The sequence below is a fragment of the Mytilus californianus genome, unplaced genomic scaffold (assembly GCF_021869535.1).
Source record: "Mytilus californianus isolate M0D057914Y unplaced genomic scaffold, xbMytCali1.0.p SCAF_2, whole genome shotgun sequence".
Classification (NCBI taxonomy): domain Eukaryota; kingdom Metazoa; phylum Mollusca; class Bivalvia; order Mytilida; family Mytilidae; genus Mytilus; species Mytilus californianus.
The window spans coordinates 8,833,901-8,848,560 of NW_026262668.1; the positions used below are offsets into that span (position 1 = coordinate 8,833,901).

Here is a 14,660-nt window from a genome sequence, read left to right on the forward strand (position 1 = left end):
TAATTGACTTTGGTGTATTACAGAGGTCCAAGCAGATGACACAAAGGCTATAGATGCTGTTTTTCCCTCATTTCTAATTGACTTTGGTGTATTACAGAGGTCCAAGCAGATGACACAAAGGCTATAGATGCTGTTTTAAAGGCAGATAAAAAGAGGACAGCGTTATTGGATGAATTAAAAACTGTCACAGCGGAGGTAGAGAAAGGAAACACCAAAATTGTGGACAGACTACAAGAGGTTTGTAGATTTCTGTTTAAGTCAGCTTCTACAGAACGACTTCAAGGTTAAAATTTATTTTCTTAGAAAACTATCGTTATAGTTAGTATTTGTGAAGGATAGGGGGTGTACCAGGGGAGATAACTCTTTGAATCAGTAATGTGTTTGTAATAGACAGTTTTTTCAATGCTTTGAAAGATTTCATGTGATATAGAATTAAAATAATCTGTGTTACTTAGAAGCTTAGAAAACATTTATGAAAATGGTTCAAACAAACGTAATAGTGATTTTAAAGAGTTATGTCCCTTATCCTGGATGGAATAAAAGTTTCATATAATACTGACAAGTATTTGCATATTAAAGGACAAATGAGATATTTTTTTTGCATAGATACAATTACTGATAACTTGCAATAATGAATTTTACTTGAATTATTGTATGGTGTAGGAAACATGATTAAAAAGTTTTGTCATTAGATTATGGTAAAAATGTGTACTTTAAAAAGTCCCGGGTCCACAGTATTGTTAGCTATTCTGTAAACATTTTTTGTTTTTGCAGCATCACATTTTTAACATTTTTATAAGTCACAGATTTTTGTTTTACGCCCGTTTACGGGACATATTATGGTATACCGTCCGTCTGTCTGTCCGTCTGTCTGTCCGTCGTCAACATGTCGGACATTAAAGGGGCACTAGCTATGAGATATAAAAAAATTATAAAATATGATTTTTTTTGTTCAATCATTAATTAAAGTGGAACAGTGAAATAATAATTTGCTTTTAGCAGCCAGTATTGTCTAATTTTGTCAAAATAAGCAAATAAATATTGATGATGAATTATTCGCTTGCAAGTGAATAATTCGACCTCATTGAATCCGTATTCATGTGAACTTCAATTTAACCCCTTAGATAGAGTTGGATAATGCATGAATTGTGTGCATGTTTGATTATTTATAGGAAAAGAATGTCTACATTGAAAGTAAACAAAGGTAATTCATTTAATTGAATGATTTGATCCTCAAAAAATCATTCTTATACAGGTAAAAATGATGATTAACATATTTTTAACCTATAAATGAAATTAAATAGACCTAGAAGAATCCAATTGCACGAGTTGCGCTATCTATTTATATCTTTATTTATGTTTATATCCCTTATATGGGCATCTGTGGTTTTTGTGAGGTCAACTCGACAGTGAATTAGATGGCGTTTAGACTAAAATACACACAAAATGAAGCTACATATTATCGACCCTATGCCCTGTAAATTGTTTATTTTAGATTTTTTATAATTTGGATAAATGTTTTACATTGTTATATAACAAATATGAGAATTTGAGTCAAATCGGTGAACATGAATTTGACAGCTAGTGTCCCTTTAACTCAAAAGCGCTTTAACCAATTTGCATAAAACTTTAGGGAATTGTTTAAATCTATTGACGAGAGCTCCCTTTCATTTTCTATAAATTTTAGATTTTACGTTTTAGAGTTAAGGTTTTTTTTTTCATTAAAAAAAGGGGGATTTTCCAGTTTTCGGACAATAACTCAAAAATGCTTTCACCAATTTGCATGAAATTTTGGTGAATTGTTTATATCTATTGACATGAGCTCCCTTTTGATTTTTATAAATTTTAGATTTTATGTTTCTGAGTTACGGGGTTTTATTCATTTAAAAAAAGGGGGATTTTCCAGGTTTTTGGGCAAGAACTCAAAAAAGCTTTCAGCAGGTCTTGTGAAACTTTGGTGAATAGTTTATATCTATTGACGTAAGCTCCCATTCAATTTTTGTAAATTTAAGATTTTACATTTCTTAGTTATGGGGTTTTATTCATTAAAAAAGGGGGGATTTTCCAGTTTTCGGACAATTACTCAAAAATGCCTTCAGCAGTTCTAATGAAACTTTGGTGAATTGTTAATATCTATTGATGTAAGCTCCCTTTCAATTTTTACAAATTTCTGATATGACATTGAGAAGTTATTTATAGATTATCGTTGGTCATCTCAACGAGATTGATTTTCTCACTTGAGCTGGTACGGCGAAATTGAGAAAAGCAATCGAGTTGAGAGGACCAATGATAATCAGTTTATGGCTATTTTACCTATGACCACGTTGTTAATTTCATTGACAACGCCACATGCACCCTTAGTTTCTAGCGATAATTTTTCATATCACTCTACTGTGCTGAGAAAGGAAATAATCAGTCAGTAAGATTAAAGGACAATTTCGTAAAATAGCGATAATGAACTTTATTCTTTGAAAACGCGATGTCGTATCATGCTCTCATGGCGCAGCTGTTTATTGTTGTATGGTTTTATTGCGAACCCAATGAAAGTTTTCCACAGTGCCATCTCTATCTTGACCAGGTATTTAAACTTTTGCAAGTTCACCTGTCCTATTGAATAAATACAATAGCTATTGTTCTCTGTGTAGTTTATTCTCTGGGACCTTTAAATTTCTTCTAAGAGAAATCTATCATTCATTGATTAAATTACCTGAGTAAAAAAAAATTCTTACATGTAGACAAAAATACTTTTTTTATACTCATTAATTGCGTGTGATGATGTATTTATTCAATATTAATAATATATTTTCATTCAGTTTAATATAAACATTGATTCAATCATAAAAAGTTGATTTCTAAAAAAAGTTTTATCAATGTTCCTATTGAAATTTGATTTTTTTTTTGTTTGGTTAAAGAATACATTTAAGAAGATCTTAATTTGAAACATCATTATTTTCAAGTTCTTATTCATGTCAAACAAATTTTTTTTAAAAGGAACAATGTTGAAAGTTTTGTCAGAAATCAACTTTTTATGATTGAATCAATGTTTATATTAAACTGAATGAAAATATATTATTAATATTGAATAACTACATCATCACACGCAATTAAGGAGTATAAAAAAAGTATTTTTGTCTACATGTAAGAAATTTTTTTTACTCAGGTAATTTAATCAATGAATGATAGATTTCTCTTAGAAGAAATTTAAAGGTCCCAGAGAATAAACTACACAGAGAACAATAGCTATTGTATATATTCAATAGGACAGGTGAACTTGCAAAAGTTTAAATATCTGGTCAAGATAGAGATGGCACTGTAGAAAACTTTCATTGGGTTCGCAATAATACACATTCTATTTTCATCAGTTTTTGGGGAGTAGTTTTCTTATCATGTTTAAATAAATACTGTAAAGCATGGAGCAAAATAGTACATAAAGAGAATTGCTATGTTTAAAGTAGGGAAAAAATACCATGTTAGCTTTTCCAAATAATGTATGGTACATGTAAAGTTGAAGAAAAAATATCTTTTTTAGGTTCATGATGAATTAAGAGCTATTGGTGCAGATGCTGCTGAACCTAAAGCAAGGAGAATTTTGGCAGGTCTTGGTTTTACCATACCTATGATGGAACGTCCAACAAAAAGTTTGTCAGGTGGATGGAGAATGAGAGTCTCATTGGCTAGGTAAGGACATGGACTGTTCCATTATTTAAAGTGATTATTGAGTATATGAGGAAAACATGTTTAAAGAAGTCCAAAGAAAAAGTAAGAAAAGACCAAAATTATTATTTTGACAGAAGTAGATAAAAAATCAAATTTCATTTTACCTGTACAAGACTAAAAACTGACAATTTATGCATTTTTAGAAACTTTTTAGCAGCTAAAATCTTATTTTTTTGATATTTTGACTCAGCCAATCTGATCAAAGACTTGTTTTATACCATTCAATTTTATAGTTGAGTACTATAAACCAATTTATTTTCACAAGTGCTTTTTTTGCATAACTTCTTGACTTTATTGCAATTTGTTTTCAAGATTTTCTGTGTTAATGTATTCAATTTCAAATGATAATTGACACAATATTCAGATGAATTATGGTGTTTTAGTGAGATTCCTGAAAACACAGCATTATATTACATAACATTACAATTAAAAATGCGTACTGTAAATTCATAAATTATTGCAAGGTTTTTTTATTAATGCAAATAATGCGACTGAGTGAACATGGCTTACATAAAAACTTGTGTTCTGATACATATATCTGTATGCAGCTTTTCCTGAAATCGCAATAATTAATCTCACACTGTTGTCCATTCTTCAAAAATCGAAATAATAAATGTGCGCAATAATTTCTGAATTTACAGTAATCCATTAAAAATTACAACATTTAAAGTGAACCCATATTTGCTTAATATTGAAATTTTAAATTATTTTTTTCTGTAGTTTTTGTCTATGCAGTATCTGGAATTGAACGGATTTTATAACATTTTATTTTTTACTGCAGGGCATTGTTTCTGGAACCTACATTATTAATGTTGGATGAACCCACAAATCACTTAGATTTGAATGCTGTTATTTGGTTAGATAAGTAAGTAGTACATCTAGAGTTTTATAAATACTCTTTTATTGATGAATGAAATTACAATCAATTATGCTCGATCATATTTAAAAGTTAATGAGGCTCTGTTAAAATACATGTACATGTGGGTAAATATATGTTTGAATATTATTATTTGCCCACAACAGTTTGAAAAAGCAATCTCATTAGCGCACCTTCCCGATAGGCCATAGACGACAATAAGACAAACAAGTCCATAAACCCCAACAAAAACTAGAGGATGAGCAACATAAACCTCAACAAAAACAGGGGATGAACTCAGGTGCTCTGGAACGATTAGCAGATCATGCTCCACTACTCGCACCCATGATGTTGCTGATTGTCAGTTTCCCTACTGAAGGTCAATGGTTCTCTCTGGGCACTCCATCTTCCTTCACCAATAATAACTGACTATCATGAAATAGCACAATAGTGCTGAAAGTGGTGTTAAACCCCATTCAATCAATCAAAATTAAACTCTACTCGTCAGGAATGATGCATTGGATGTTCTCTACAGAGGATCTTTCTTATTGTGCCAATCAGATGAAACGTATGACCACCAAAGGCATTCTTAGATTCTTGATGAACAATATAAAAGACTTTTTCTCCAATGAGGCTGCAAGTTGGAATAGTTTTAAAATCTTACGTAATTGATGCTCATGATTCCCCTAAAACAATTTAGTATAGATTATGTAGTTTTCTGTACATTGGTATTGTTAAATATCAGCCGTGAGCCACAATCTAAACCTTTTTTCCAAGTTAGCACAACTTATCAGCAACATTACAATGTGTGAGGAGACATCACATTTACTTGCGTCAATCATAAAACTGTTTATATGTGCGGGACAAGACCAGAAAAAGCACAACACAGATTATGTGGTTTTCTGTGTACAGATATAGTAAGTAGCTCCAGTTGTTTCCATGCAAAAACTTATGAAACGTTCAACCACTGTTTCAAATTTCATAATGTGTTGTTACTGAGGACAAAATGGAGGTCAAGTTTGATATTAACAATTGAGCTGTGTCAGATAGAAATCGACCTTATCCAACTGCACGGATACATGTACATGTATAAGACTTTTGATTGATTTTGGAACATTCAAATACGAAATAAAAGATAAAATTGCTGTTTCTTGTAGGGTTCTTATATGAGCTTTATATCAACTCAATTTCAAACAGTTACAGACTTTGCATAGAAATTTTTCAACTCGAAATAAATTAACAAATGTATTAATATTCATTTGCATAAGGTCGATTTCTATCCGACGCAGCTCAATTTTCACTGTTGTTTTTAGGGGTTCTGATCCTTTATTGATTGGAAAAGGGCACCTTGGTGCAATAACTTGAGAACTGTTCCACCAATGCTTTTCTTTATATTTTGATATGTTTATCACTGATGACAATTTGAGTTAATTATGGCCCTTTGTTGCCTTAACAATGACATTGAAAAATGAAATAAAACCTGGTTTGTGTCTCGCGTTGACGAAAAAAATGAGACTGAGGTGTGCTGTTTCCAGCATCAACGGCAGTAGTTAGTGATAAGGTCAGTTTAGTTTAAAGGGAACCACTTATGATAAGTCAATGGTAATTGGTATGCAGTTTAAGCATTGACATTTCTCATTTCTCATTTCCATGGAGATGTTAACAATTTATCTGTCATTCTAACATCCTCTTTTTATACGCCCGTTTCCGAGACGTATTATGGTATACCGTTGTCCGTCTGTCCGTCCGTCCGTCCGTCGTCAACATGTCGGACATTAACTTAAAAACTCTTTAACCAATTTGCATAAAACTTTGGTGAATTGTTTATATCTATTGACGTGAGCTCCCTTTCGAATTTTATAAATTTTAGATTTTATGTTTCCAAGTTATGGGGTTTTATTCATTAAAAAAAGGGGGATTTTCCAGTTTTCAGACAATAACTCAAGAATGCTTTCACCAACTTGCAAGAAATTTTGGTTAATTGTTTATATCTATTGACATGAGCTCCCTTTTGATTTTTATACGACCGCAAAAAAATTTTGAGGTCGTATATTGGTATGACGTTGGCGTCGTCGTCGTCGTCGTCCGGCGTCGTCGTCCGAATACACAATGGTTTTCGCACTCTAACTTTAGTTTAAGTGAATGGATCTCTATGAAATTTTACCATAAGGTTCAATACCACAATAGGAAGGTGGGGATTGATTTTGGGGGTTATGGTACCAACAGTTAAGGAATTAGGGGCCAAAAAGGGGCCGAAAATAAGCATTTTTGTAACTTCCAGACATAACTTGTGTGTTAGCATATGGATCTCTTTGACATTGTACCACAAGATTCCATATCACAAAGGGTCAATGCTGGGATTGATTTTGGGGTTAATTGCCTCAAAATTTTAGGAATAAGGGGCCAAAAGGGGGCAAAAAACAAGCATTTTTCTAGTTTCATGACAATAACTTGTGTGTAAGTGTATGGATCTTTCTGAAATTTTACTACAAGGTTCCATTTCACAAAGGGAAAGCTGGAATTGAGTGTTGTGGTAATTGCCCAAAACGTTTAGTAATAAGGGGCCTAAAAAGGGGTTTAAAATAAGCATTTTTTAGTTTCTAGACAATAACTTGTGTTCAAGTGTATGGATCTCTCTAAAATTGTATTACAAGGTACCATACCAGAAAGGCAAGGCTGTTATTGAGCTTGGTTTGGGGGGAAAGGGGGGTGGGGGTGATGAATCATAAGGGGGGCGGGGGTCAAAAAAGGGGTAATTTTTTTTTTTCCTTTTTTTTTTGTTTAAAATTTACATTTTAAGTTAGTTATTTTTTATCACGAAGAGAAAGTAGGAATTGAGTTTTGGGGTTAATTGCTCAAACATTTATGAATAAGGGGCCAAATATTGGTCGAAAATAAGGATTTTTTTAGTTTGCAACAAAAACTTGTGTTCAAGTGTATGGATCTCTGTGAAATTGTATTGCAATGTACCATACCACAAATTGAAGGTTGTGATTGAGGTGGGGGATGATGAATCAAAAGGGGGTTGAAAAAATGTGTGGGGGGTAGGATTTTTTTTTTCCTTTTTTTTTCTTTAAAATTTTCCATTTAAAGATGGTTGTTTCAGATTTATATATGAAAGAAAATAATATTGATACGGTTATATATCATGAGGAATTGAAATTTAAAATTATGTATATTGGAAATTTAGGTTACATTGGAAAGTAATAATTGGCTTGGGGGGGGGGGGGGGGGGTGTTATGGCTCTAATGTTTAAGGAATAAGGGGAAATAGGTTAAAAAACAAGGGTTTCCATTTTAATAGACAAATAATTGAGTAAAGAACATTATTTAAAAGCAGTGTAAGGTTGGTAATTCAAACTCATTTAAATATCTCATCTACACTGCTTTTAAATTATGTAAATTGGAAATTTGCCAATAACTTTATTGTTAATAAATGCATTGGAAATTTGCCAACAATTTTAGTGTAATAAACTTCATTGGAAATTTGCCAATATAAAATTTTGCTGATGAAGGTTTTTTGTTTACCTTTAGCCTTGACTATGAAGTCATTTTCTATTTTTATAGCCTTATGATGTAGTTGAATTATTTAATACTTTTATGATGTGTTTAAATGGGGTTTTATCATGTTTATGGTTGCAAATTTATTGTTTTAGTATAATAAACTCCATTTAAAATTTGCCAATAAAAAAAATTTTGTTTATTTTTAGCTATGATTATGATGTCATTTTCTATTTTTACTTTTATGGTTGCAAAGAAATTTTTATTTTTAGATATTACTGTTAAATGATGCTGATTAAGGTTTTTGCTATGTTTAGCCATGACTATGATGTCATTTTCTATTTTAATATCTGTTATGATGTATTTAAATGGGCTTTTATGGTTACAAAGGAATTTTATTTTTAGATATTACTATAAAATGTTGCTGATGCTGATTAAGGATTTTGTTTATTTTTAGCCATGACTATGATGTCATTTTGTATTTTAAAACCTTTATGATGTAATTTCCATTTTTAGATATTACTGTTAAATGATGCTGATTAAGGGTTTTTTGCTATGTTTAGCCATGACTATGATGTCATTTTCTATTTTAATATCTTTATGATGTATTTAAATGGGCTTTTATGGTTACAAAGGAATTTTATTTTTAGAAATTACTTTAAATGTTGCTGATTAAGGATTTTTGTTTATTTTTAGCCATGACTATGATGTCACTTTCTATTTTAATACCTTTATGATGTATTTAAATGGGCTCCCATGTATTTAGATTTTTGATTATTTATACATGTTACCAAATTGGTCCACATTGAACAAAAACGGTCCAAATTTCAACTTTATTACATTACATCAAACATTGAATTCTACATATTCTTTGATATATTGAAATTAACAAACAATTTAGTTTATGGATATTCCACCATAATAGGTAAATTAAATTTTTTCCAGTTCTTACACCACATTCATCCTGTGTCAGAAACCTATGCTGTGTCAAATATTTAATGACAATCCAAAGTCATAGCTGTATCAAGCTTGAATTTTGTGTCCATACTTGCCCCAACTGTTCAGGGTTCGACCTCTGCGGTCGTATCAAGCTGCGCCCCAGCGAAGCATTTTATTATTTTAAATTTTAGACTTTACGTTTCCGATTTATGGGGTTTTATCCATTACAAAAAGGGTGATTTTCCAGTTTTCGGACAATAACTCAAAAATGCTTTCAGCATTTTTTATGAAACTTTGGTAAATTGTTTATATCTATTGTTGTAAGCTCCCTTTTGATTGTTAAATTTAAGATTTTACGTTTCCGAGTTATAAGATTTTATTCATAAAAAAGGGTTGATTTTCAAGTTTTTGGACAATATCCTTAAAGTGCTTAGAGCAGTTTTCATTAAACTTTGATGACTGATTTATATCTATTAAGATAACCTCCCTTTAGTTTTTTATAAATTTCTAATATAACATTGAGAAGTTATTGTTTGTTTATAGTCTGACAACAGATACTAAGTATTGTGCAACAGCACAGTGTATTGCACAACAGCAAGAAATCTTTAATTGAATATAAATTCAATTCATATAACCAATTTCAAGTTCTTTGACTACCGGTACATTTATTCAGAAACCTATTATATGTCAAATATTTAATTACAATCCAAATTCAGACCTGTATCAAACTTGAATATTGTGTCCATTTTTGCCCCAACTGTTCAGGGTTGGACCTCTGCGGGCGTATACAGCTGCGCTCAGTGAAGCAGTTTATTTATACCCACGCCGTAGCGGAGGGGGCATTAAGTTTTACCCTTGTCTGTCTGTACATCCTTCTGTCCTTACGTCCCAAAACTGGTTTCCGTTCTCTTACTTTAGTTTGCCTCAATCAAATGTTATGAAACTTGTACACAATGCTTATTACTACAAAACACAGATCAAGTTTGAATTTTGGTAGCATCACTTTTACCGTTCTAGAGTTATGCCCCTTTACAAAGGGAAAAAATTGCTGATTCTTTCGTTTCTGTTCTCTAACTTAAGTTTGTCTCAACCAAATGTTATGAAACTTATACACAATGCTTATTACCACAAAACTCAGATCTAGTAGGAATTTGGGTAGCATCACTTTTATCGTTCTTGAGTTATGTCCCTTTATATCGTTATATGCAAGCGGGGGCATCATCTGTGTCCCATGGACACATTCCACATTTATTTATTATTTGGTTGCTGTCACATTGATGTATACTTACAGCTCGTTAGTTTCATATTATAAATCAGCTAATGATTTCTTGTTGTTATAGTTACCTATGATACAGGGTTGGAAGAAGATATTACTAATCAAATCTTGTTTTTACAGTTACCTATGATACAGGGTTGGAAGAAGATATTACTAATCAAATCTTGTTTTTACAGTTACTTACAGGGTTGGAAGAAAACATTACTGATAGTATCCCATGACCAGAGTTTCTTGGATAATGTCTGTTCTGATATAATACATTTAGATCAACAAAAACTATTCTACTACAGAGGCAATTACGGTAGGTCCTATATATAGGTAGGCAATTATGGTAGGTTCTATATTTAGGAACAAACAGTATTATAGAACATATTCTATTTCATTGCAGAGGTAATAAAAGTAAGTTCTACATATAGGAACAAATAGTTCTAAAAATATTATAGTACATATTCTACTACAGAGGCAATTATTGTTGGTTCTGAATATAGGAAGGCAAAATAGTAAAACTTCTCTTCTACAGTGGCAATTATGGTTGGTTCTGCATATAGGAAGGCTAAAATAGTAAAACTTATCTTCTACATATTCTACTACAGGTCAACATCTGTAAAGATGTGCCCAATAGGCTTCATTTCTTAATAAATTCTTGCTTAGTTAGACCAGTATGTAGTTGTTTAAAATGTTTAACTGTTCATCCATTTTTCTATCAAGGAATGAGGGCTTAAACATTCATGGTTTTCATTCAAACATCAGATTAATCAATCTTACCCAAGCATCCAAATTTCCACATTTATAGAACATTTATTTTCATATTTCATTTCTGTAATACAGTCAGATATTTTTTTATTATGGTGGTGTGAGTGGACTTTAACCCCTTAGTTTACTTAAGACTTGTTCTTCTTTTTAAAAGTAAAGCTATATTTAACTTTGATAAACAGTTTGAGATAAATTTGATTTCTTATTTTTTTCAGCAACATTCAAGAAAATGTTGGTACAGAAAAGAAAAGAACAACTGAAGGCATATGAAAAGCAGGAAAAAATGTTGAGAGAAATGAAATCATCTGGAAAGTCAACAAAACAAGCTGCAAGTATTAAATAGAATTATAAAAGAAGTAGATTTAATTTTTAATGAAAATATAATTTTAGATACAATATGCTTTCCAAATTGATGTACAAGGTCAAAATTGCATGTAAAAACTAAATTTTTGTTGAAAATACTCAAAAAATTTGAGAATCATTTTTTGGGGGATTTGGATTTCAGTGAAAATTGAATTTTAAGTATTTTATGCTATTTTTCTTTGTATCATGTACATCTACACCTATTCATTCAATTTTCCAACGCTTAAAATCTGTTGAATTCACTTGCAAGTTTTCTCAAGATGGTTTATAAATTAACATTCTTGTCTATTATTAAGACCATTGTTTGACCTCTAGATATCTGATTTAGAGCTTATCAAAGTCCAAATGAAACTAAATTTGAGAAACTGTAGGTCACTGTCAGGCTTTTTACACTGCGCAAAACCCGTACCATATAGTTAGCTTTAAAAGGCCCAGATTGATAAAGTGTGAAATAATTCAAACAGAAAAAACCAAGGGCCTGATTTATGACATCATTTTACTGTCTATAGGCTGTTAATTTCATACATGAAGTCCACACTGTAGTTTGACTGACTTCTGTTTAAAAATCTTTTGTAATTAAAATTTATGTTCAGGAAGCATTTGTTATGAAGACTTTAATTCTAAAAGCTTTTGTTCATTTTACAATTATTTTTTTAAAAAGATTTTTCACAATTTTTATGCCCCACCTACGGTAGTAGTAGAGGCATTATGTTTTCTGGTCTGTGTGTCCGTCCGTTCGTTCGTCTGTCCGTTCGTCCGTCTGTTCCGCTTCACATTAAAGTTTTTGGTCAAGGTAGTTTTTGATGAAGTTGAAGTCTAATCAACTTGAAACTTAGTACACATGTTTCCTATGATACAATCTTTCTAATTTTAATGCCAAATTAGATTTTGACCCCAATTTCACGGTCCACTGAACACAGAAAATGATAGGGCGAGTGGGGCATCCGTGTACTATGGATACATTCTTGTTTTTTTAAAGTTTAGGGTTTGTTCAATTTATTAAAGTCGTGCTGTGATTGAAATCTACCATTCAATGTGTTTCGAAAAATAAGATTTTGTATGCAAACAGAAATCTCTTCCTTATTGAAACACCCTTTAATAAAATATACTCACAATTTTAACAGCATATATGAGTATATTTAATGCTTGCCAATTATTTATAATTTTTAAGGTTGTGCCAAAAAATGTTTGTCATGGGATAGCATGATATTATTGATTTAACTCGTGCATACACAAAAAGTAATATTTAAACTTTGATTCTAAAGTTTGACATTTTCCAACAAGGTTTTATTTATTTTATTTAGGAAGCAAAGCAAAAAGAGGCTTTAACAAGGAAACAACAGAAAAACAGAGCCAAACAACAGACTGCAGAGGAAGACAAAGGACCGCAAGAACTATTGCCTCGACCTAAAGAATATGTTGTCAAATTTGACTTCCCCAATCCAGCACCCCTCAGTCCGCCTGTTTTAGGTCTGATTGGTAAGTTGTTTGAACATACAGAGTATAGTTCCCAGTCCTGATGTATTAGTTTTGATTGGTAAGTACATGTGACATAAAGTTATATTGTTTGATTTGACTTTCTTAATCCATTGTCTCTCAGTTCACTTGTTTAAGGGCATACAATACAGTTACAGGGGAGCTAATGGCATTGCTAACGTAAACGTTGTTTTTTTAGACTTCAAATTGTCACATATTGGGAAAAGATGCATATTTGACTGATTTTGACCATTAGCTTGAAAAAGAGTACATTGACCCCTCTTTTTAGCTCACCTGGCCCGAAGGGCCAAGTGAGCTTTTCTCATTACTTGACATCTGTCGTCCGTCGTCCATCGTTGTCGTCGTCGTCGTCGTTGTCCGTTGTCGTTAGCTTTTTACAAAAATCTTCTCCTCTGAAACCACTGGGCCAAATTTAACCAAACTTGGCCACAATCATCATTAGGGTATCTAGTTTAAAAAATGTGTCTGATAACCCCGCGAACCAACCAAGATGGCCGCAATGGCTTAAAATAGAACATAGGGGTAAAATGTAGATTTTGGCTTATATCTCTGAAACCAAAGCATTTAGAGTAAATCTGACATAGGGTAAAACTGATTATCAGGTCAAGATCTATCTGCCCTGAAATTTTCAGACAAATCTGACAACCTGTTGTTGGGTTGCTGCCCCTGAATTGGTTATTTTAAGGAAATTTTGCCGTTTTTATACAACTGCAAAAAAAATTTTGTGGTCGTATATTGGTATGACGTTTGCGTCGTTGTCGTCGTCGTCGTCCGAAGACACATTTGTTTTCGCACTCTAACTTTAGTTTAAGTGTATGGATCTCAATGAAATTTTACCATAAGGTTCAATACCACAAAAGGAATGTGGGGATTGATTTTGGGGGTTATGGTACTAACAGTTAAGGAATTAGGGTCCAAAAAGGGGCCAAAAATAAGCATTTTTGTAACTTCCAGACATAACTTGTGTGTTAGTGTATGGATCTCTCTGACATTGTACCACAAGGTTCCATATCACAAAGGGAATGCTGGGATTAATTTTGGGGGTAATTGCCTCCAAATTTTAGGAATTAGGGGCCAAAAAGGGGACAAAAAACAAGCATTTTTCTAGTTTCATGACTATAACTTGTGTGTAAGTGTATGGATCTTAATGAAATTGTAATACAAGGTTCCATATCACAAAGGGAAAGCTGGGTTTGAGTTTGGGGGTAATTGCCCAAAAAGTTTAGGAATAAGGGGCCAAAAATAAGCATTTTTCTAGTTTCCAGACAATAACTTGTGTTCAAGTGTATGGATCTCTATGAAATTGTACTGCAAGGTACCATACCACAAAGGGAAGGCTGGGATTGAGTTTGGGGGTGATGAATCATAAGGGGGTTCAAAAAATTGGGGGGGGGGGGGATTTTTTTTTCCTTTTTTTTCTTTAAAATTTACCATTTTAAATTGGTTATTTCTGATTTATATATAAAAGCAAATAATAATGATATGGTTTGAATATATATATAGGTAAATTAAAAAATTTTAAGTTCTTAGACCACTTTCATTATGTGTCAGAAACCTATGCTGTGTCAAATATTTAATTACAATCCAAATTCAGTGCTGTATCAAACTTGAATGTTGTGTCCATACTTGCCCCAACTGTTCAGGGTTTCGACCTCTGCGGTCGTATCAAGCTGCGCCCCAGCGGAGCATTTTATTGGTTATTATCTTGAATATTATTATAGATAGAGATAAACTGTAAACAGCAATAATGTTCAGCAAA

The 14,660-nt window shown here is 32.1% G+C and overlaps 2 protein-coding genes across 7 annotated transcripts in view; both read left to right on the forward strand.

Annotated features, from left to right (window-relative positions):
- The window catches only part of LOC127727854 (F-box/WD repeat-containing protein 5-like), a 125,061-nt gene that overhangs the window by 85,692 nt on the left and 24,709 nt on the right, over nt 1–14,660 (forward strand). Inside the window, exon 9 of one of the 6 annotated variants that reach the window (XR_007993869.1) lies at nt 6,618–7,289. The exons of the other annotated variants lie outside the window; for them this stretch is intronic. The gene's annotated coding sequence lies outside the window, so the exon portion shown is untranslated. Of the gene's footprint in view, nt 1–6,617; nt 7,290–14,660 lie in introns of those variants that run through there. 6 annotated transcript variants of the gene reach the window in all.
- The window catches only part of LOC127727853 (ATP-binding cassette sub-family F member 1-like), a 63,408-nt gene that overhangs the window by 17,728 nt on the left and 31,020 nt on the right, over nt 1–14,660 (forward strand). The window contains exons 8-13 of the mRNA XM_052234972.1: nt 98–237; nt 3,530–3,678; nt 4,499–4,582; nt 10,465–10,589; nt 11,257–11,373; nt 12,713–12,883. Of these exons, the coding sequence (XP_052090932.1) occupies nt 98–237; nt 3,530–3,678; nt 4,499–4,582; nt 10,465–10,589; nt 11,257–11,373; nt 12,713–12,883 (786 nt within the window). The remainder of the gene's footprint in view (nt 1–97; nt 238–3,529; nt 3,679–4,498; nt 4,583–10,464; nt 10,590–11,256; nt 11,374–12,712; nt 12,884–14,660) is intronic.